Source organism: Tenrec ecaudatus, chromosome 10 (assembly GCF_050624435.1).
Source record: "Tenrec ecaudatus isolate mTenEca1 chromosome 10, mTenEca1.hap1, whole genome shotgun sequence".
NCBI classification, from domain to species: Eukaryota; Metazoa; Chordata; class Mammalia; order Afrosoricida; family Tenrecidae; genus Tenrec; species Tenrec ecaudatus.
In genome coordinates this window covers 47,628,421-47,651,967 of record NC_134539.1, presented here as the reverse complement: position 1 = coordinate 47,651,967, position 23,547 = coordinate 47,628,421, and the positions used below count along the sequence as shown (strand labels likewise).

The 23,547-nt window shown below is 42.9% G+C and overlaps 1 protein-coding gene and 1 pseudogene across 2 annotated transcripts in view; both read left to right on the top strand.

The window, feature by feature from the left end:
- SVEP1 (sushi, von Willebrand factor type A, EGF and pentraxin domain containing 1) overlaps positions 1-23,547 on the top strand; it is a 203,651-nt gene that overhangs the window by 161,826 nt on the left and 18,278 nt on the right. For both annotated transcript variants that reach the window (XM_075560297.1, XM_075560298.1), the window contains 4 exons: positions 711-1,383; positions 3,493-6,287; positions 7,134-7,359; positions 10,563-10,718. In XM_075560297.1, coding sequence (XP_075416412.1) covers positions 711-1,383; positions 3,493-6,287; positions 7,134-7,359; positions 10,563-10,718 — 3,850 coding nt within the window. The remainder of the gene's footprint in view (positions 1-710; positions 1,384-3,492; positions 6,288-7,133; positions 7,360-10,562; positions 10,719-23,547) is intronic.
- Positions 18,048-20,403, top strand: LOC142460182 (melanoma inhibitory activity protein 2 pseudogene; annotated as a pseudogene).

Here is a 23,547-nt window from a genome sequence, read left to right as displayed (position 1 = left end):
AAAATGCATCCTTTAGACCTGTGAACAAATATGTAATTTGAGGTAATCTTCCAATACATTATGAAAAGCAGAGCCATTTGCAGAACACAACTTTAACGCTACCCACCGGTTGGAAGGCATTGGAGACCGACGTGGTACAGCTTCGCAGTTCATTGAGCAATAAGTGAATGTCTAGCTGTCAGTAGTGTGTTGCTAAGTTGGGTTTATCCACCCTTGTTACGGAGACTGTTACTATGCCAGTAGGCCACAGTCACCCAAGACAAGCAGCGTTACAGTGTGTAATGGAGTCAGGCACCACTGTAGCTTATACCCATGCTCCTTGTTTTTAAATATGTGTAATGATTATTCGAGGTTCTTTTCTAGCAAATATCTAAACAAATCCATTTCTCTTTCTGAGCAAGCATGCATATTAAAAGCACGATAGATTTACATGTTCAGAGGAAAGTCATTTGATCAAGAAGGCCAATAGTCGAAGAATGAATATTGTTTTAAATAATTTTGCAATGATAATGATTGAACAACAAGATTAGCATAATGCCACTGAACCGTGCATTTGAAGAATGTTGAAGTGATAATTTTTACATATGTATTGATCAAAATTGTTTTAAAGGATAAAAGGAAAGTCATTGTTGGAAAGATTTTAACAAACAACAGTAGGATGGTTTTCCCAATATGCATTTAGTTATGATTTCTTTCTCCCAATCTTACAGCTATATCCTTGCTGGTCCGGACAGCATTGAATGCCTGGCCAATGGTGAGTGGAGTGGCAGTAACCAGCAATGCCTGGCTGTCTCTTGTGATGAGCCCCCCGATGTGGAGCACGCCTCTCCCGAGACTGCCCATCGGTTGTTTGGAGACATCGCCTTCTACTACTGCTCTGATGGCTACGGCCTGGCAGACAACTCGCAGCTCCTCTGCAATGCCCAGGGCAAGTGGGTTCCCCCTGAGGGTCAGGCCATACCCCGCTGTGTTGCTCATTTCTGTGAGAAACCCCCATCTGTTGCCTATGGCATCTTGGAGTCTGTGAGTAAAGAAAAGTTTGCCGCCGGCTCCATCGTGAGCTTCAAATGCATGGAAGGCTTTGTGCTGAACACCTCGGCCAAGATGGAGTGCATGAGAGGCGGGCAGTGGAACCCCTCCCCCACATCCATCCAGTGCATTCCTGTGCGGTGCGGAGAGCCGCCCAGCATCCGGAATGGCTATGCAAGTGGTTCAAGCTACAGTTTTGGGGCCATGGTGGCCTACAGCTGCAACAAGGGGTTCTACATCAAAGGGGAGAAGAGGAGCACCTGCGAAGCCACAGGGCAATGGAGTGGCCCTACCCCCACCTGCCACCCTGTCTCTTGCAATGAGCCACCTAAAGTGGACAATGGCTTTCTGGAGGTAAGAGAATGACTAGCAAGCAAGTCAACCCTGCCTTCCATCCCTCTGAGAACTGAACGATTGTGGCTGAGCCAAGGTTCGAGAGCAAGAGCAGGGAGCAGAATAAGGGTTGGGAAACAGAAGTACTAAGATTTATAGATAGCAGATAACCCATATGGAGATGCAAACCCATTGCCCTGGAGTCAGTTCTAACTCATAGTGACCCTCAGTGACAAACCCTATTGGGTTCCCAAGACTATAGATCTTTATGGAAACAGCCTGCCACCACTTCCTCCCTCAGAGTAGCTGGGGATTCAAACTGCTTAGCAGCCAGCCAGTTACCCACTGCACCACAAGGGCTCCTGAAGTAGCAGATAATGAAGGAAATAATAATAATTATTATTATGAATCCTTTTAATGAGTAGCTTTTAATATTCTACCAGTATATAGGCATTCTAAACACTTTGTGGTGATCTCTAGCCTACAATACAGTTAGAATCAGTCAATTCCAATAAAATGTTTTTGTTTTATAGAAGATATCTTTTGCAAGATGGATGCATACTTTATTTTATACAAATCGAGGTCTATCAGACCCACCACAAAAGGTATAACAGAGAAATCTCAGATCATTTCTTATTGGTAGAGAGAAGGCAGGTGGAACGTGAGGCAGTTCTTACGTGTCTTGAGTAATCCTGAAAGAATCTTCATGGAGATCAACACAGACTTGGCAGACGCCTTCCCTCTGGCACGCCTTCTCCTGCGGTCCATCAAGATAAAAGGGATAGGAATCTAGTCCCTAAAAGCAAGGAGATTCTCACTCAGTGGCCGTCTCATTGAACACTTTGTAAGAAGCCTAGGCGTTTTCCTCCTTTAGCTGAAGCAGCAACAACAGCAAACCATAGCAAATACCTTAAAGAAAAGGTGTCTGCTTTCCATTGGTAAATTGGGGTGGGGGTGGTGTTATGCTCATTTATAACAAGATGTTCTTCACTCAACACATATTTCTTCATTCGACACTTAATTCATCCACCACATATTTCGGGAGCTACTACTAGGTGCCCAGGATAGCGGGCATGCTTGGGAAGGTAGCCGTTGACAGTAGCTGTCAGGCCGGTGACAGGAAGGTACCAGCACACATGCTTGTGCTGAAACAGCAACTAAGGCAGCAAAGCAACTCGTCCCTGCCAGAGGGGGATTGGTTCACTATATCATGGGCTAGACCTTACCACAGCTACCAACAGGGAGACACGGGCATAAATAGCTCATCAGTTGCACTCCCTGAAAGTGACCTCATTCTATCTCGCATCTATTTATTTGAATGTTCAAGTAATAAGCGTTAAAGGTTTGCTTTTGAAAAACAAAAATATGGCTTTCAATGTCCCATCCTCGTGGGCTGGTGGCAACTTTAGACCCTACAGATATGCCTGTGGGTGAGGGATGGCACTCGGACAGGGTTCTTAGGGTCATCTCTAGGGAGAATACCGTGTTTTGCTTTACTTGTTATTAGAAATATTAAAGAATAAATGTATATGTGCTTCCCTTTTTGTGATTTAAACAAACTCTAGCATTGCTTTGGCCAGCATGATTTTTTAAATTATTATTTACCAAGTAACTTAACAGTTTTCAATAGCGCTCCATCCAATTGTCAATCAGTCTCAATGCTGTTCTTCTACTTAATGGGCTCGGCGCTGTGATGAGCATGTCTGTGGCGACTCTTACGTAATTCTGATCTCACTGTCCTTTTCCTTTGTAGACAGAGAGCACTCAGCAGACCAGATAGGCCAGCGGTTCTCAACCTGTGGGTCATGACCCTTTGGGGGTTAACGACCCTTTCACAGGAGCCGCCAGATTCATCCCAGTAGCACAAAGACAGTTATCAAGTTAGCAACGAAAGTGATTTTATGGCTGGAGGGTCACCACCACATGAGGAACTGTGTGAAAGGGTCACAGCGTGAGAGAGGTTGAGAACCCCTGTGTTAGACAAAGGATGAATTCTGATTTGCTTCAGTCCTGATGGATTCCTTTTCATGTACACATTTCAGTTCAGTTCCTTTTCGTGAACCGACCTATTTCAGTCACGATATGACCTGGTATAAAATGTCACTCCGTTGTTGTCGCCCGTTTTTGCAGCATGCAGCTGGCAGGATCTTCGAGAGTGAAGTGAGATACAGGTGCAACCCAGGATACACCGCCGTCGGCAATCCTGTGTTTGTCTGCCAAGCCAACCGCCATTGGCACAACGAGTCCCCTCTGTCGTGCATCCCTGTCAGCTGCAGAAAACCTCCCCCGATTCAGAACGGCTACGTGAAAGGAGACAACTTTGAAGTAGGCTCGAAGGTTCAGTTTTTCTGTCATGACGGTTATGAGCTTCTCGGTGATAGTTCGTGGACATGCCAGAAGTCTGGCAACTGGAACAAGAAGCCCAATCAAAAATGTGTGCCTGCCAAATGCCCAGATCCACCCCTCTTGGAAAATCAGCTCGTACTGAAGGAGTTGACGACTGAGGTGGGAATCGTGACATTTTCCTGTAGAGAGGGCCACGCCCTCCAAGGACCGTCGACCCTGAAGTGCTTGCCGTCCCACCAGTGGAATGACTCCTTTCCTGTTTGTAAGCTGGTCCTTTGCCTCCCACCTCCTCTGATTGCCTTTGGTGGCCCGGCACCTGCCTCGGCTCTTCATTTTGGAAGCACCGTTGAGTATTCTTGTGTCGATGGGTTCTTCTTAAGAGGAAACACCACCACTTTCTGTCGGGCGGATGGCACCTGGAGCTCCCCGCTGCCAGAATGCCTTCCGGTAGAATGCCCCCAGCCTGAGGAGGTCCCCCACGGCATCATTGACGTGCAAGGTCTTGCCTATCTCAGCACGGCTCTCTACACCTGTAAGCCAGGCTTTGAACTGGTGGGAAACACGACCACCCTTTGTGGTGAGAAAGGCCACTGGCTGGGTGGAAAACCAACATGTGTGCCCATCGAGTGTCCTAAGCCCAAGGAGATTTCAAATGGCCGATTATTTTACACCAGTCTCCGCTATGGGCAGACCATTACTTACACCTGTGACCAAGGCTTCAGGCTCAAGGGGCCCAAAGCCTTGACTTGTTTGGAAACAGGAGATTGGGACGTGGATGTCCCGTCTTGCAATGCCATACACTGTCAACCCCCACAGCCCATTGAAAATGGCTTTGTGGAAGGTGCGGATCATAGCTTCGGTGCCATGGTCATCTACAGCTGCTTCCCCGGGTTCCAGATGGTGGGTCATGCCATGCAGACCTGTGAGGAGTCAGGATGGTCGAGCTCGATCCCAACATGCGTTCACATAGACTGTGGCCTCCCTCCGCACGTGGACTTCGGAGAGTGCACTAAGGTCAAAGATGGCCAAACCTATTTCGACCAGGAGGAGGAAATGATGGAAGTTCCATATCTGACCCCTCCCCCTGCTCAGCATTTGGGAACAACGGTTACAACTTTGGACATTTCGAAGGCGTCTCCGGCTGCTGCACATGGATCGAGCTACCTGTATGGCACTGTGGTCTCGTACACCTGCAATCCAGGGTACGAACTTCTGGGGAACTCGCTGCTGTTCTGCCAAGAAGATGGAACTTGGAATGGCAGTGCACCCTCCTGCCTTTCCATTGAGTGTACCTTGCCCGCTGTGCCCGAAAATGGCTTTTTGCGTTTCACAGAGATGACCATTGGCAGTGCAGTGCAGTATAGCTGCAAAGCTGGGCATGTCCTCGTGGGTGCCAGCATAAGGCTCTGTCTGCAGAACAAGGAGTGGAGTGATGCCTCACCGCACTGTGAAGCCATTTCGTGCAGAAAGCCAAGCCCGCCTGTGAATGGCTCCGTCAGAGGAAGCAGCTATGGCTACCTGAGTGTGATCTATTATGAATGCAACCCCGGGTATATCCTCAACGGCACTGAGAGGAGAACATGCCAAGAAAATAAAAACTGGGATGGGAGAGAACCAGTGTGCCTTCCTGTAGACTGCGGTTCACCACCAGTCTTAGCCAATGGTCAAGTGACGGGAGATGTGTACACATTCCAGAAAGAGGTGGAATATGCTTGCAATGAAGGATTCTTGCTTGAGGGAGCCAAGAGCCGTGTTTGTCTTGCTGACGGGCGTTGGAGTAAAGCTACTCCCATCTGTGTGCCTGTCAGATGTGCCAGCCCCGCACAGGTAGTCAACGGGGTGATGGAAGGCGTGGACTACGGCTTTGGGAAGGAAGTCGTGTTCCATTGTCAGGAGGGCTACATGTTGCAGGGGGCTTCCAAACTCACCTGTCAAGCCAACGGTGACTGGGATGCAGAGGTTCCGCTCTGTGCACCCATTAACTGTGGGCCTGCCGAAGACCTTGCCCATGACTTCCCCAATGGCTTTGCCTTTTCTCATGGAGGGCACATACAGTATCAGTGCTTTCCTGGTTACAAGCTCCAGGGAAATCCTTCAAGAAGGTGTCTCGCCAATGGCTCCTGGAGCGGCAGCATCCCTTCCTGCCTGCCTTGCAGGTGTTCTGCACCACTGATTCAAAATGGAGCTGTTAATGGAACAGAGTTTGGTTGCGGGAAGGCAGCACGTGTTCATTGCTTCAAAGGCTTCAAGCTCTCGGGACTTTCTGAAATCAGCTGTGTAGCCAATGGCCAATGGAGCCCTGACCTGCCACGATGTGAGCACCTCTTCTGTGGTTCTCCCCCAACGATAGCAAATGCATTTCTCAGTGACAGCAGACCTCTGGAAGAAAACGTGATCACCTACAGCTGCAGGTCTGGTTATGTCATGCAGGGCAGTGCTGACCTGGCCTGTACAGAGCAAGGGGCATGGAGCCAGCCTTATCCAGTCTGTGAGCCCCTGTCTTGTGGAGCCCCACCAGTCGCTGACAATGCAGTGGCAACTGGAGAAACATACACCTTTGAAAGTAAAGTGAAACTCAGGTGAGGCCATGACTTTTGAATTTCCCAGAAGTTCAAGTAACAGGGCTATAAACTGAGAAGGGACAGGTTAAAACGTGTATCTAATTGGAAAGGAAACACCAGCTGGTTCTCTGGAAAAGCAGCTTTAAACACCTGGCTTTATCTTATCCAGGATTACGTAGAAATCCATCGACTGGGAAAATTGGGTGTACACATTTTTAAGATTTAGTTCCTAATGCAATTGTCTTAACGGTCATATTCTGTAGAGATTTATGAAGCAGCTTAAGTTTATTAAATGTGACTGGTGCTTGAAAAGTACTTAGAACTATGATTACAATTTGGTAAGTTTTATTTAAACGTTTGTTAAATAAATAAATGCATTCCTATTACAGAGGGTCTAAGACTCAAGCAGACCTGAGTTTGAGCAGCAATAGAACTATGACATAAAGATACCTGATTTTCAGGATTAAAAGAAGTTGTAGATGTTAAATATCTAGAGAAATTCCTGGCCAAAGTCGGTAATAAATATGAAGTATGTCATATTCCCAAACACGTTTGGGTCTATTTAGAACTTAGTCTAGAATTTCAATAATCAAATATATGGCAAAAAATAATAAGGTTGGGGACATTTATTTTAGTCTTGGATAAACTTTGTTGCAAATAATAAGGGTTGATCTGGTTATCATAGTTGCATTGGTGTTTAAGAAGGCAATGTTGGTCGCCTGACCTTGGAGTCTGTTTTGCTATATTGCACGGAATCTCTTCTTCACCTTGTAACAGCGTTGTCCATCCGGGAGCAGATTACATGAAGGCCCTGGATGTCACGGAACTGTTGTAGCCACATCCACTTGTGCATTTCTGTTGCAGATGTCTAGAAGGTTATGTGATGGATACAGACATAGATACCTTCATTTGTCAGAAAGATGGTCATTGGTTCCCCGAGAGAATCACCTGCAGTCCCCAAAAATGCCCTCTGCCAGCCAAAAGGACGCATTTACTCATTCATGGGGACGATTTCAGTGTGAACCAGCAAGTCTCTGTGTCATGTGCAGAAGGGTATACTTACAAAGGAGTGACCATATCAACATGCCAGGTGAGAGTCTCTGTTTACATTAAAGCATGTATGTAAAACTTGTGTGTGGGCACTCACGTGTGTGTGCGAGCTTGCATGCACATCCTTATCAGCACACAACTAGTATCTTGCTATTTCCAACAGGTGGGGGAATTTTTTTTTAAGTAATGGCTCAAGGTCTTAATCATGTCAAATTATTTGACAAGTTTCTTGGTAGACAAATACAAGGGGGCACCCCCAAAACAAAAACAGATTTTTTCAAAGTTGTACATTTAATTTTTTTTTTACAAAACAACAGTCTCACCTTCAAAGTACTCTCCATTTCACTTAATACATTGGTCAAATCTGCCATTCCATTCTTAGAAACACTTCAAACTCATCTGTTTGGGTGGCTGACAGCACCTCCTTCATTTTTTTCCTTCACCTTTTCTACATCATTAAATCACTGTCCTTTCATGACCCTCTCCATTCACGGAAACAAAAAGAAGTCACACAGAGCGAGGTCAGGTGAATAAGGTGCGTGGGGCAAGAGAGGCATTCTGGTTTTTGCCAAACATTGGCGCACTGAGATGGCTGCATGAGCGGGTCCATCATCATGATGGCAAAACCAGTCCCCTGTGTGCCACAAATCAGGACTTTTTGGTACAAACTGCTATACAATATTTTAAGAACCTCCAAACAGAAAGCTTGATTAACAGGCCGAGTTGGTGGAATGAGCTCCAAATGAACTACGAGTTGACATTTTTGTCCATTCAGGAAGTGAACAGACGTCAGAACAAGGCTTGTCATCAATCGATACTTCACCTCTTTTGAAACGAGAAAACCACTCTACACTTGGGTTTTTCCCATAATGCTGTCCGTGTAAGCTGTGTTCCACATCACAACAGTTCTTGCCGCATTTTTCCCCAGCAGGAAGCAAAATTTCACAGCCACACACTGTTCTCTTAAATCAGCCGTCACCAAAAAACAAGGTTCAGGTGAAACTGCTTTTACAAAAAAATTCACTGTGACCAGCGAGAAGCTTCCCAGGTGATGCCACTGGGTGCACTAACTCAGAACAAGTTGCTTGATGCTAGTAACAGGGAAAATGTGTACCAAGAAAGCTCCACACAGCAGAGTATTTCCCACCCCCCATTGGGAGGAGTACCCCCACCTATGTGTGTCTTTCTTCTAACTAGTCCCACCTTAAAGCAGGAAAGTGTCCAGAGCTTTTGTAGATGAAATGTTCAAGTTTCTAGAGCAAAATACTCATGACAAATTAGCAAAGAGTGGGTGTTGAAGTTGCCGAAGTTAAACGTTTCCAGGTTTTGTTTAAAGCCTTTGGTTTAAAGGCTCCAAAACACATCCCCCCACCAAAAAAGTAAAAAAATAAATAAAATTACATTCAAGTTGACTCTGATTCCTGACAACTCCATGGGTGTCAGACTAGAACGATACTTCATAGAATTTTCAATGGCTGGTTGTTTTTTTTAAATACGAGTAATTGGCATCAAATCCTGCCATGATTACTTACCACCTGGCAGTGAGTTTGTACGGCTTTAAAAAGGGTACAGCTAGTTCTCTCATTAAGTGCTTAACTGATAACTGCAAGGTCAGAGGTTCAGACTTCCTAGTTGCTCCACAAGAGAAATTTGTGATCCTCTGCTTCCTACGGATTTACTGCCTTTGAAACCATTTGGGCAGTTACACTCTTCCCTCAGGGGACCTCCGATCCAATCGGCTACTCACCGTGAATTGGAACAGGGCGTGTGTGGCTCCTGGGAGAAAGGTGAGGCTTTCTATTGCCATAAAAAATTAATCTCAGAAGCCTAGGGGGCCAGTTCTACCCTGTCCTAGGGGATTAATCTGAGTCAGGGTCAAATAGATGGCAGTGACTTCTGGGTTTCAGTTATGTGAATTTTAAAAAGTTACTTAAACACTTTGAGCTTCGGTGTCCTTATTTGAAAAAAAAAATGCAGAGAGTAATAAATTCCTTGTAGGATTGATGGGAAAAACTTGTATAATGAGGGAGGCAATGTAGATAGTGCTTCTTAGCACTTGTCTCTCCAGGTGCCCTACGATGTGCCCGAGAGAGAAAAAGAAAAGGAGGCGTCGATGCACTCTCTCTCCATGAGTAGGGAGGGGAATGGTGTAAAGTATAAGAATGACTTGTCCCCTAAAGAACCTTTTGCTTACACCTCATTGCAAATACTTACACACCCTTCCACCTTATAGCCCTTCAACTTTTTGCCTCATTTGTAACTCGGCGGCAATTGAAATGACTGACTTCTTTAAGGTATAAAAAGTCTCCTAAGTACGTGCTTGACGTGTAGGAAGGACTCAGAAACAATTTAATTCTCCTCCGAATTTTTCATTAATTATATATACTTCATCATCAAGTCAAATCCGCTGCCGTAAAGTCAATGCTGACTCAGAGTGACCCAATATAGGGGTTCTGAGGCCATCAAACCTTACTGGAACAGAGAGCCTCAGCTTCCTCCCGAGGAATGACTAGTGGGTTTGAACTGCCAACCTTTTTGGTTAGCAGTTCATCACCGACCCAACTGCATCACTCAGTCCTTGACTCACCAAAGGAAAAAGAAAAAAAGAGATGCATGTTGTTTCTAACTTAGGGCAACCTATCCCGAAATTGTGAGGGGTCAAAGTGGATACCTCAGGTTCTCGGTCAGTCACCAGGGCTTTTCGCTGGGGTGCTGCTCATGGGACTCGAGCCTCCAACCTTTCAGTTCACAGCGTGTTCACTGTGGGCCTCTCCCCGGGACCCCGCATGTGTGACTGCTGTTGCCTCAAGTCAGTTCCAGCTGGAGCTTCCACCTGGCGAAGGCCCGCTCCACCGTCTCAAGACCATCTCTTTGCACTGCGACTGTATGGCTCAGAGTTGCTGCTTCTCACACTCCTTCCGGTGAAATGGAAGGATAGGTTGTTATGGAATGTTTGAATTCCTTCCCCGATCCAGTCGGCAGTATAGTGTGCATTTTCAGGATAGCATACTCCTCGGTGTGCTTTGTTACCTAGACTCATTAAGGAAAAAAATTAAAATACTTGTTCTGTGGGTTCAAGAAATGTCTAAAATTATTCAGTGACAATTCCCAAACCACCTGAAGAGCCAAACTCCAGGTCCCATTGACTTTTCCGAGTTATTCTACTAGGCAAGCATTATTTTCAAATTTCCTTCTTAATCCAAATTAACTCCTAAACGTAACTTTTATTTATTGACTGGGCAGCCGGATGGCACTTGGGAGCCACCATTTTCTGAGGATTCCTGCAGTCCAGTTTCTTGTGGGAAACCAGAAAGCCCCGACCATGGCTGGATCGTTGGCAGTGAATACGAGCTTGCAAGAATAGTCACCTATCAGTGTGAACCTGGCTACGAACTCGAGGTAAGGAAGCCGATTGTATAAACGAGAGTTTTTCTTTCATTCGACTCAGGAACACGTTGATTGTTAGCACTGTCTTGCTTCATAGACATTGGTCCAAAAGGAGTCTTTTATACTTTGTTCGAATATAGAACCTACTTTCCAGGTTGTATTTAAGAGGATTTATCATTGTAACATGCAGAATCGGGCTCGAATCAGAAAAATCAACAAGATGAAAAGGAAGGACGTATGCCAGCCGCTAGACTGATAGTGTTACTTCAACTGATCATTAAATCTGTGCTTGGCGTCTCCATAATCATCCTTTTTATCAGGAAAATCCTTGTCACCAGGGAGAGGTGACCATCAGGATTTGAGTATGGAAAGCCCAGATTTCCTTAAGCAATTACAGATGCCAGGTTCTCACAATGCAGACTGGCCTGAACAATCCTCAAAGCAAGTCAGACCTCTCCCTGTGGGCAGCACTCTAGTCACGCTGTTGCATGGGTGGGGAGGCTACATCGGTTTGACTGGAAGTCTTCTCATAGCCTCAAACCTGACATTTAAGAAGACCGCTTCGCGTCAGCTACAGTCTTGTCGTCTTCTTTTTCAGGAAACTCTCTGTTCCTGTTTTCACCAGTGTAGTAGGATGTGAGTGTAGGTTTTGCAGACGTTTCTTTGCCAGGGACTTTTATATCTGGATCGCAGGTCTCACCGTTCTCTGGCGAGGGAATCATAAGATTGTCGTGAGAGAGGTTCTCAAAGCTAGAGATGGGCTTACGTGGCTCTTGTTACTTCCTCCGAAAACTAAAGGGAAAAAGAAGGATGGTGATGTACTGATTTGTGCAATTGCGAAATGCTTCTCTATTGGCTCCAGTTGTTCATCACGTGACAGACGTGCTCTGCAATTTATTAAGAGGAAAACGGGATGATATTCTGAGAAATAGTTTTAAATTTTGAGAAATATATATTTAAACATATATATATCAAACTGAAGAGTTATTAAAGTTGAGGAAGTAGAAAATGTGCCTTAAACATTTAGGGAATCACCCTGCCATTTACTCTGAGTACAGGAGACAAATGATAAAGTGGCTAGCAGGACCCCCTCTTATTTTTAAAATTAATAAATCATTTTATTGGGGGCTCTTACAACAATCCATACAGCAATTGCATCAAGCTCATTTGTACTTATGCTGCCATCATCATTTTCAAAACATTTTCTTTCTGCTTGAGCCCTTAGTATTAGCTCCTCTTTCCGCCCCTTCCCCCATCGAACCCCTGATAAATTATTATTATTTTCATATCTTACACCATCCACTGTCTCCCTTCGCCCGTGTTTCTGTTGTTTGTTCCCCTGGGGGAGTGGGTAATACATTGATTATTGTAGATAGTTCCGTTTCTCCCCCTTCTCCCCCCACCCCCCTTCTCTCTACCCTCATGGTATTGCTACACCCAGTACTGTTCCTGAGGGGTTGATCTGTCCTAGATCCTGTGTGTCGAGAGCTCTTATCTGTACCAGTGTATATGTTCCAGTCTAGCCAGATTTATAAGGTAGAACTGGAGTCATTAGGTGGGGGAAGGGGGAAGCATTAAGGAACTAGAGGAATGGTGTGTTCCATCAGGGCTATACTGCACCCTGGCTGACTCGTTCCTTCCTGTGACCCTTCTGTGAGGGCATGTCCAACTGTCTATAGATGGGCTTTGGGTCTCCTCTCTGACTCCCACCATTTGCATCAATATATTTGTTTGTTTGGGGTCTTCTGATGCCTGATATCTGCTCCCATCCACATCTCATGATCACACAGGCTGGTGTGCTTTTTCCATGTGGGTTTGCTTCTCTGCTAGATGGCCGCTTGTTTTAACTTCAAGCCTTTAAGACCCCAGACTCTCTTATGCACCCATTTTTACTTCAGTGATCCTTCTGAAAGGTGAGCATCACACAGAATGCCAAGTTATGAGAAGAAAGTGTTCTTGTGTTGAGGGAGTACTTGAGTAGAGACCCAAAGCCTGTCTGCTACCTTACTACTTAACATTAAAATATATTTACATAAACTTAGATCCCTATTAATATATTTGCATATATGCGTGCCTATACTTATACTTCTATATATGTCTTTTGCCTCCTAGTTCTTTCCTCTATTTCTTTTTACTTTCCTCCTGTCCTACTATCTTGTTTGCCCTTCACTCAACTCTCAGCACTTTCTCTCTGCTACATTGCACTTGATCAACCCCCACCGGGCATCTATGCCCTCCTGGCCATCAATTTAGATCTCTTATTGTTCCCTTGTCCCTGGGTTTATTGGATACCCCCTCCCTCCCGCTCCTGCTCCTCTCTCATGTCCTCCCAGAGCCATTACCCCATTGTTTTCTCTTTGGGATTGGTTGTCCTGCTGATCCTATGTAGATAGACATAAGAAAGAAAAAAGTCTATAAGTAGTTCCAGGGCTGTCTGGTGGCCCTTCTGATGGTTTCCAATCAGATCTGGTGAAGTGCCACGCCCTGCCCACCGAGTCCAAAGTCTGTTTTCGGGATTCCTCAGGGACTTCATTGTTTTTCTCCCCCTGCTGCTCTGTTGCTCTCCCTTCATGTCTTTTTTGGGGGGAAGGGCGAGGGAGGAGACAGACTGGGCACAATGCCTGTACTCTGTCTCCAGTGCTGTGCCCCTTGGAACTGTGGGTCAGTGAGGGGCATCATGTAGGACCAGCTCCTCGGTCCTCTCTGTGCATTGGCTGCTCCGAGCAGGAATGTCGTCCTAGAAGTCTGGTGGGTCAGGATGCACTTTTCTCTCTCTCTTTCCCTCTTAGTTGTTCTCATGTGGTCTGGGCAGACCCACCACTCTCCCCAGGCTGTATCTGCAATGCTGTCTTCTGTAGTGCATTCTTCTGGGGAGGGGGCCGACTTAGCTGGGACTATGGATGGCCCCACAGACCTTTCTGTTAGTTCCCTGCTTCATGCCGGTATGTTGCACTCGACGCTTGGTGCCCAAGTTGGTTTCCTGTGGAGACATGAATAATACTCTCCCTGTATGGGGGTTAGTGCCCTGCTCGACCACCCATGGTCCACATCCTCCTTTCTTCTTCTTCTCCCTTTTTCCCCTTTCCCCTCCTTTTTAGATGGCTGCCATATGCATCTCAGGGTGGGGTCTGCCCCCCGCAAAAATGCCTGGACCTCACCCTGAGAATTTGTGCATTTGGTGGCTTTTCTCCTATGCCCCTTGTGCTTTTTAAGTTAACCTCAGTGGATTCGTGTTGTGCTTGTCCTTTTGTGCTTGGCTTACTTCACTTAGCATACTTTCCTCCAACTCTTCCCATGCATCAATGTGCTTCAAGCATTCATCACTGCTCTATGGGGATGCATAGTACTCCATTGTATCTATCTACCAGAGTTTTTAAATCCATCCATCGGTTGATGAAAATTTAAGCTGTTTCCAGTTCTTTGTGATTGTGAACTGTGCTGCGATGAACAGATGTGTGGTTGTGGTCTGTTTATTACTTCTTATAGGTATATGCCCAGGGGAGAGATTGCTGGGTTGTATGGTAGCTTGATTTCCATTTGTTTTAGGTATCAGCATATAATTTTCCATAAGGCTGTACATGCCTACAGGATGACCAGCAGTGGATGAGAGTTCCTATCTCACTACATCCCTTCCAACACTTGTTGCTTACTGTTTTTTGAATTGGGTTATCTTTGAGGGTGCTAGGTGGTATTTCATAGTTGTTTTAATTTGCATTTCCCTTATGACTAATGACTGGGAACATTTTCTCGTATGTTTGTTGGCCATCTAGATTTCTGTCCTTGTGAAACTTCTGTTCAGGTCTTTTGCCCATCTCCTCAATGGATTATTTGTTTCTTATTGTAGGCTAGCTGAGTGTTGTAGGTTTTAGTCATAAGGCCTTTGTCTGATATGTCATCGCTAAAGCTGTTTTCCCAGTCTGTGGGCTTACTTATTATTTTCTTGGCGAAGTCTTTCGATTTTCTTGGCGAAGTCTTTCGATTCTCTTGGCGAAGTCTTTTGATGTACACCGTTGCTTAATATTCAGTATATCCTACTTGTCAATGTGTGCTTCCTCAGTGTTTGTGTCCTTCCCTGGTTCTATTAGTCTATGTATTGTAGTCCCTGCACCAAAGTTCTCAGCTTTGTCCCAATTCCCTCATTGATGGCCCTAATAGTTTGGGATATTACCTTGAGGTCTGTGATCCACCTTCAGTTTATTCTTGTCCATGGAGTGAGGTAAGGGTCTTGCTTCATTTTTCTCTAGGTAGATATCCATTTCTTCCAGCACCTCTTGTTGAAGAAGGCATCCATTCCCCACTTGATATTTTGGGGACCCTTATCAAAGATGAATTTTCTGTTTGTTGATGTTTTCATTTCTGGGTTTTTGGTTCTTTTATATTGATCTGAATATCTCTCATTATTCCAGTACCATGGTGTTTTGACCACTGTGGCTGTATATTAGGTGCTAATGTCAGGTAAAGCAAGCCCTCTGACTCTATCCTTCTTTCTGAGGAGTTCTCTGCTAATTGTGGGCTCTTTCCTTCTCCATATGAAGTTGGTAGTCAGTTTTTCAATTATTTGAAGAACATTGGTATTTGTATGAGGATAGTATTAAACTTGTATTGTGTCTTGCGCAGGACTGACATCTCTACTATGTTAAGTCTTCCAATCCATGAGCATGGGATATCCTTCCATTTATGGAGGTCATTCTTGGTTTCTTATAATAGAGTTCTACAGTTCTCCTCTTACTAATACTTTGTTTTTCAGTTAGATATATCCCTAGATATTTCCATTTGTGTTTGGCTATTGTGAAGGGTACTACCTTCTTTTTTATCTCCTCTACCATGAACTTGTTCGATGTATATAACAGTCTGGTAGACTTCTTTCTGTTTGTTGATCTTGTGTCCTGAGCATAACCCTTTTTACAGCATCTGTCTTAAATGTTAGGTGGTTATTATCATTACTCTTAGTATTGTGTTATCATCAAAAACCAGACAAAGCAATCAGAGATAATATAAATCTGTTGACATTTATGTGTGAGGTAAGCAATTTTTGAGCCATCTAGAACTCTAAATGCAGGCATGTACATATGTAAGTATATTTCTTATGATGATGGGGAAGTAGATCTATGTGCATATATTTATAGGTTTAGTAGTAAGGTAGCAGATAGACACAGGGCCTCTACTCAAGTACTCCCTCAATGCAAGAACACTTTGTTCTATTAAACTGCCATTCCATGGTGCTCACCTTCCTGGCATGATCACTGAAGACAAGGATTGCATAAGCAAATGTGGGAAAGAAAGCTGATGGTGCTCGGCTATCAAAAGGTATAATGTCTGGGGTCTTAAAGGCTTGAAAGTAAACAAGTGGCCATCTAGCTCAGAAGCAACAAAGTCCATATGGAAGAAGCACACCAGCCTGTGTGATCACGAGGTGTCAAGGGGATCAGGTATCAGGCATCAAAGAACAAAAAATCATATCATTGTGAATGGGGGAGAGTGAGGAGTGGAGACTCAAAGCCCATCTGTAGGCAACTGGACCTCCCCTTACAGAAGGATCACAGGGAGGAGACAAGCCAGTCAGGGTGCAGTGTAGCAACAATGAAATATACAATTTTCCTCTAGTCCTAAATCTTCCTCCCCCCCCAGCCCCCACCCTCACTACCATGATCCCAATTCTACATAACAAATCTGGCTAAGAGGATGTACACTGGTACAGATAGGAACTGGAAACACAGGGAATCCAGGACAGATAAACTCCTCAGGGCGAATAATGAGAGTAGTGATAGCAGAAAGATAAGGGGAAGGTTGGGGGAACCAATTACAAGGATCTACTTATAACCCTCTCCCTGGGAGACAGACAACAGAAAAGCGGGTGAAGGGAGACGTCCAATAGTGTAAGACAAAATAATAATTTATAAATTATCAAGGGTTCGTGAGGGAGGGGGCAAATGAGGAGCTGATACCAAGGGCTCAAGTAGAAAGAAAATGTTTTGAGAATGATGATGGCAACAAATGTACAAATGTGCTTGACACAGTGGATGTATGTATGGATTGTGATAAGAGTTTTATGAGCCACCAATAAAATGGTTTTTAAAAATTATACTACACATGTATGAGGAAATGTTCTATAGCCAACCAAGGGATGAATCAAAATAAAGACTTCAACATTCCAACTCATAGGAACTCTATGCATAGCAGAAGGAAAAACTACCCAGTCCTGCTCCACTCTCACAATTTTTAGATTTTATCACTCTGCTGCAACCACTGTGTCAGTCCATCTTATTTAGGGTCTCCCTCTTCTTGACTTACTCTCTGCATCACCAAGCATGATGTGCTTCTTCAGAGACTGATCTCTCCATCTGATTGCAATTCTTTTTGGTACAGTGACTCTCTGCATGCTTCCTGCATCATTCAATATTTTAGCCATGGTGTTGTTGTGGGGTGCCATAAAATAGATTCTGAAATACCATCCAGTCCTGTGCCATCCTTACAATTGTTCTTATGTTTGAACCCATTATTGGAGCCACTATACCAGTCTATCTCATCAAAGTCCTTTTTCGCTGCTCCTCCACTTTACCAAGCAAGATGTCCTTCTCCGGGGCCTGGCTTCTCTGATAGCACATCCAAAATACGTGAGGCGACATCTCTCCATCTCTGTCTGCAAGGAGCATTCTGGCTGTACATCATCCAAGATATGTCTGTTTGCTCTTTTGGCAGTCCATGGTACATTCAATATTCTTTGCCAACACTATAATTAGAATTCATGGATTTTTCTTCAGTCTTCCTCAGACAATATCCAAATTTCACATTCATATGAGGTAAATGAAATGGCATGGCTTGGTATCTAAGTAGCATGCTTGCTCTTCAACTTTTTAAAGAGGTCTTGTGCTAAAATTTTGTCTAACACAATGTATCCTTTGATCTCTTGACTGCCGCTTCCGTGAGCATCAATTGCAGATTCAAGCAAGATAAACTCCTTGACAACTTCAATCTTCCCTCCATTTCTCATGATGTTGTCTATTGATCCAGTTATGAGGATCTTTGTTTTCTTTACATTGAGTTGTAATCCATACAGATGGTTGCAATCCTTGATCTTTATGTGACCCATAGAATCTTTCAATATTACAACTGGACACTTGGGATTTTTGTTCAATTTTTATAGAGGTAATTGCATTATTGTTGTCATGATTGTATCCTCTCATTACCATCAGTAGAATTCTTACCAGTAAAGATTTATTAATAATGAAATTGATACCTCAAAAATTTTTTTGAATGGAAGAGTAAATGTGAAAGACATCAGGCCACATGGGGTAGCTGGGCCATAGCTGCAGTCACAACACCCGAGACAGCCTTGGTACGATGGAGGCTTTACAGAGCTGCCTTAAGTCAAATGTAGGCCTGGTTCTGGAGGAGCTGCACAGGGCTGTGGCTAAATTGCCTAAGGATATAAAACCAGGGCCTCAGCCCAATGCTTGTCCCTGAGACTTGATGGTATATGTGTCTATTTGTGGATCTTGTGTTGTTCTTTCATTTTAGTGGAGAAGTTTCTGATCAGATAGAAGCAACTTAATGTGGGTAGAGGGGGAAAACAACTTGCTGTAAAACTTCCTGCAATGATGAAAGAAAAGTGTCCTACTTGAAAAGTGTAGTCTTGTTCAAAAGGAGTAGGAAGGCATAGAATCTTCTCTGAAGGGTGCCAGCTTTGGAAAGCAGTCAGCAGAAGCTCAGAGTTTGGGGTTCATTGATGGACTACAAATGCCAGAGGCAACCCATGAAAAGAATGGCAGATCTGAATCTGATACTGAGGCTGACGTAATATTTCTAGGAAAATAGTTAGAAGAGAAACAGAAACATTCTAAACCAGATGAATTGATAATGAATATTTCTGAAAGGATACGGTCCCTAGAAGAGGTGTCAGAAGTGCTCAAATTACATGTAGCCGAAGCCAAAATGGCCTTCAGAAAATGTCAAATGAATGAAGAATGACTTAAGATAGCAATAAAAGATGCTTTGAATGAAAATTCCCAATTTCAGGGAAACCAGACACAGCTTTTACAAGATGCTGAAGAGTGGGAAAGCAAAAATTGAATGAACTCAATAAACAGAAAAATAGCATTTGAAAGCTCCAAAGTATACAGAGAACACGTTTTGAATGATAGAGAAAAATCAGATCAAGCCTCTGAAGATGAAAGAATAGAAGAGGACAACTTGGAACTGGAGATGAAGAGTGAACCAGAAAATGGTACCCATTTAGATGATCAGCCAAGAGAAGCTTTGAAGAAACTAATCCATGCTGTTAAGTTAAATGCTTCTTTTAAACCCTTAGAAGAAGGAAGAAACCGAATTTAGATTGAGCTAGCTGAAGTAGATAAAGCAAAGGGAGACAGCCGGATGCATTAAAGAGCTCCAGATTGAACTATCGTCTTTGCAGAAAATATTCAATTTGAAACTAGAATCAAAACCTTCAGAAGAAGGAACTTAAAGTCATGATGGAACTGCATCAAGACAATGGAATGAAACTTCACAGGAAATTAGCCGTGGGTGAAAATGACGAATTAGAGATGCAGGAGAAACTTTGCTAAGCTGATGGAAAACTCAGTCATCCAGCTGAAGACCCAGAGGCCTATATCAAGTAAGCCAAAGGTCTTGAAGAGAATTGGAGAGAACCATTATTTTCATCAAGGGCACATTACTTCTCACAAGGAAAAAAAGCACATAATAATTGGTTGACAACTCAGAAGCTGAAGGAAACCTGAATGATTTCAGGAAAGAAAATGCTCATGGCAGACAAAAGTTAACTGAAGCACAGTTAAAATATGAACTTTTAGAAAAAGATCCTTATGCAATTGATGTTCCAGATACAGAAAGCATTCCCTGCATGGCCTCTCTCTGTTGGTCTGGTCTTTCATCTGAAGCGAGAGTTTTTCTCTCCTCTCCAAATTTGTTGGAAGGTCCACTCAGACTTTCACCTGTGCTTCCAGGAGGGGAGGAAGAGGCGCAAAGGACTAGGGAATCTTTGGGACCATCAGATTACTATGAAAGAGGAGACATGCTATGATAGATTATTTGATCCTCATAGAGCAGCTTGGGACACTGGTTCTCTGTCACCTCCATGGGAATGGGATCATAGAATGATGATTTCTCCCATCAGGCCAACCTCATCCTAATCCAGATCTTCTTCCTCAAAGGCGAGGTAGATTTTATTCTACTTCTGATAGGCTGTCTGGACCAGCAGCGCCCAGGTGTTTTAGTATGCCTTCTTGACACAAAGTGAATGGGCCAGGATCCTCAGAAATGGAATTGAGTAAAAATTATCCAAAAGATAGTCTTGGTCATTTAGCCGTGCTTGATTCACCTCTCCCTACCCAAAATGAAGCAACTGAATCTGGGCTTGTGCCTCCACCTCCAATCAGAGGTCCACTGTGTCCAATGGAAACAAGGGGACTTTCATAAGAAGAGGGACTGCAAAGCTTCCACCTTCACCAAGAAACATGGATGGAGCTTCCGGAGGGTATTTCCCACCTAGAGGCTTTCCTGGCCTGCCATATCTGCTTTCACAGTGAGGCATGTCTGTGCACCAAGGGGTTTTCCTCATTATCTTCCCCCAAGGTCTGGATTCTACCCTTCACCCCCACATCCTGAAAATAGAAGTAAATTCTCTTCACAGTTGCTTCTACTTTCAAATGAAGCAACTACTGTACAGCCAGAACCATAAGAATGTTAACACAATTTTTCATCTCTCCTCAAAAGTAATTTTGACTTTTCTTTCATTTATGGTTTAAGTAACTGCTGTTACTTAAGTGATTATATTTTTCTCAAATTGAAGCTCAATGGAATTATACTTCTCATGACAATATTATGTAAATAGCAATGATTTAGATATGACCTCCAAGAATGAGAAAGATATTACTAGATCCAAATAAAAACCAAGAAAAAATGCCTTCTCGGATACCATGTGATTAAGAAGACAGCTTCTCAAGACAATAAAATATCCAGTTGGCTCTGGACAATGGAAACACACGTCACAAAATCCATATGCTGAAATTCATATATATGCTTTAGTCCAAGTTCCTTGATGCATTACTTAGGACCTAATGGTTTCAGTTAGAACGTAGCCTTGTTTATCTTTTAAAAAATCATTTTGGGGGCTCATAAAATTCTTATCACAACCCATGCATACATCCATTGTGTCAGGAACATATGTACATTTGTTGCCATCACCATTCTCAAAACATTTGCCTTCTACTTGAGCCCTTAATATCTGCTGCTCATTTTCCCCTCCCTCCCCACTCTCTCCTACCTCATGAACCCTTCATCATTCATAAATTATTATTTTGTCATATATTACACTCTCCGACATCTCCCCCCGCCTTCTCTGCTGTCCATCCCAGGGAGGAAGCTATACGTAGATTCTTGTAATGAGTTCCCCCTTTATACCCCACATTCTCTCCACCCTCCAGGTATCGCCACTCTCACCACTAGTCCTGCAGGAGTCATCTGATCTGGATTCCCTGTGTTTTCAGTTGCTATCTGTACCTATGTACATCCTCTGGTCTAGCCAGATTTGTAAGGTAGAATTGGGATCATGATAGTGGGTTGGGAGGAAGCATTTTAGAACTAGAGGAAAGTTATATGTTTCATCGTTGCTACTCTGCACCCTGACTGGCTGATCTCCCCACAACCCTTCAGTAAGGGGTGTCCCGTTGGCTACCAATGGACTTTGAGTCTCCACTCTGCACTCACCCACATTTTCAATGATATGCTTTTTTGTTCTTTGATGCTTAATACCTGACCCCTTCAACAGCTTGAGGTCACACAGGCTGGTGTTTTTCTTCCATGTGGGTTTTGTTGCTTCTGAACTAGATGGCCACTTGCTTACCTTCGAGCCTTTAAGACCCCAGATGCTATATCTTTTGATAGCTGGACATCATCAGCTTTCTTCACCACATTTGCTTATGCACACGTTTGTCTTTATTGATCATATCAGGGAGGTGGGCACCCATTGATATGATTTTTAGTTCTTTGATGTCTGATAACTGGTCCCTTCTGCACCTTGTGGTCAGACAGGCTGGTGTGCTTCTTCCATGTGGGCTTTGATGCTTCTCAGCTAGATGGTCGCTTGTTTATCTTCAAGCCTTTAAGACCCCATACACTATGTCTTTTCATAGCCAGGCACCGTCAGCTTTCTTCACCACATTTGCTTATGCACACATTTTTCTTCAGCAATCGTGTCAGGAAGGTGTGCATCCTTGAATGCCAATTTAATAGAACAAAGTATCCTTGCATTGAGTAAGTGCTTGAGTGGAGGCCCAATGTTCATCTACTGCCTTAGTACTAAACCTATAAATATATGTACATAGATCTGTTTCCCTACACTCATATAAATATATTTATATATGTACATTCCAGTCTTTAGACTTCTATAAATACCCTTTGTCACCTAGTTTTTTTGTTTTTTTAATAGTTTATATTCATATTTATTCATTAGCATACTAACATTCTATAAATTACTGCATTAAAGAAGCTTAAATGCATTTGAATATAAGTACATACATGAAGGGTTTTACAAATTAGTGCAAAATGTACTTAAACATAAAGGATTATTTTCACAAGTGTTTGAAATTCCTTTGTATATGTGTATATGCAGTTTCCCTGCTATGAAGTCGATAAAGACCCATAACATTTAAATATGTTTTGAAAGTTGTCCAGGATTACAGTGATAATCCTCTCTGTCCATTCTTTACACACTGTTTCAAGGAATGCCAGTCAACCACACCCTTGCATTTTTGGAAAGACTAAAGGAGTATCTTGTTTACAAAATATTTTTCATTAGAAATAACACCAACATATACTAGTGTTCAGATAAACATTTTATAGATTATACTATGTAATAGGAAAAAAGATATAAATTTGCAAACTTAGAATTATTTAATCTAAAATTTAGGTTAATTACAGGGAAAATTCTCAGATCCACAATTTCTTCTACCAAGGATTTATTGTAATGTTACTGTTACTCATCTGTGTCCATTTTCTCAATTAGCACCCGTGTGACACAATGACACGAGGGGCTTCGACAAGTTGGTAGGAAAATCCCCTTTATTCTAGTTTTCCAGATACTTTTGGAAGTCCTTCATAACTGTGCTTTATTGTTTCAACAAATCAAGTACTCAATATATTTTCATCCATATTTTATGCATCAGAAAAATATATTACACTAGATATTTTAAACTTTTTTCACTTATTGAAGGGTAGATTTTAAATAAAACTAAGACCCCTTCTCTTTTTATAATACTGAGACATTGTAGAAATGCTTTCTATTTCACAATCAGTCTTGTTAATTTAGACTTACAGAGAAGACAAATTAAGTGAGAATGCTTGCAAATATATTCAAATTACCTACATTTTTATGTTTTCCTTTGTTGGTAAAGGGAAATGACAATAAATGTTTTATTTATTCAGTGGAATACATCTAATAAACACTAGATTCAACCGGATCTCAGAAAATTACTAAATTTGTTATATGAAATCAATAATTAAAAGTATTACACTCGAATAAGGCAGCTGTTTGGCATTTTCTCCTTAGATTTTTAAAATTCTAATATAAAAGTTCACAGTAAAGACTAATAATTTTTAAATTATTAAATAATACATTGGAGAATAACTGATTTCTCTCTTAGACTTTAGAAATGTTAAATAATGCAGGTAAGAATTTATCTGAAGTTTCTCCTCATCATAAACATAAGACCTATCACACCATATCACCAAAACTGCTCTAGAAAAGAGGGGGAAAGCAAGAGCCTAGAGATTCTCAGCCAAATGACTTTTCTGAACTAATTTTTAATAATTTTTAAAAGCACTA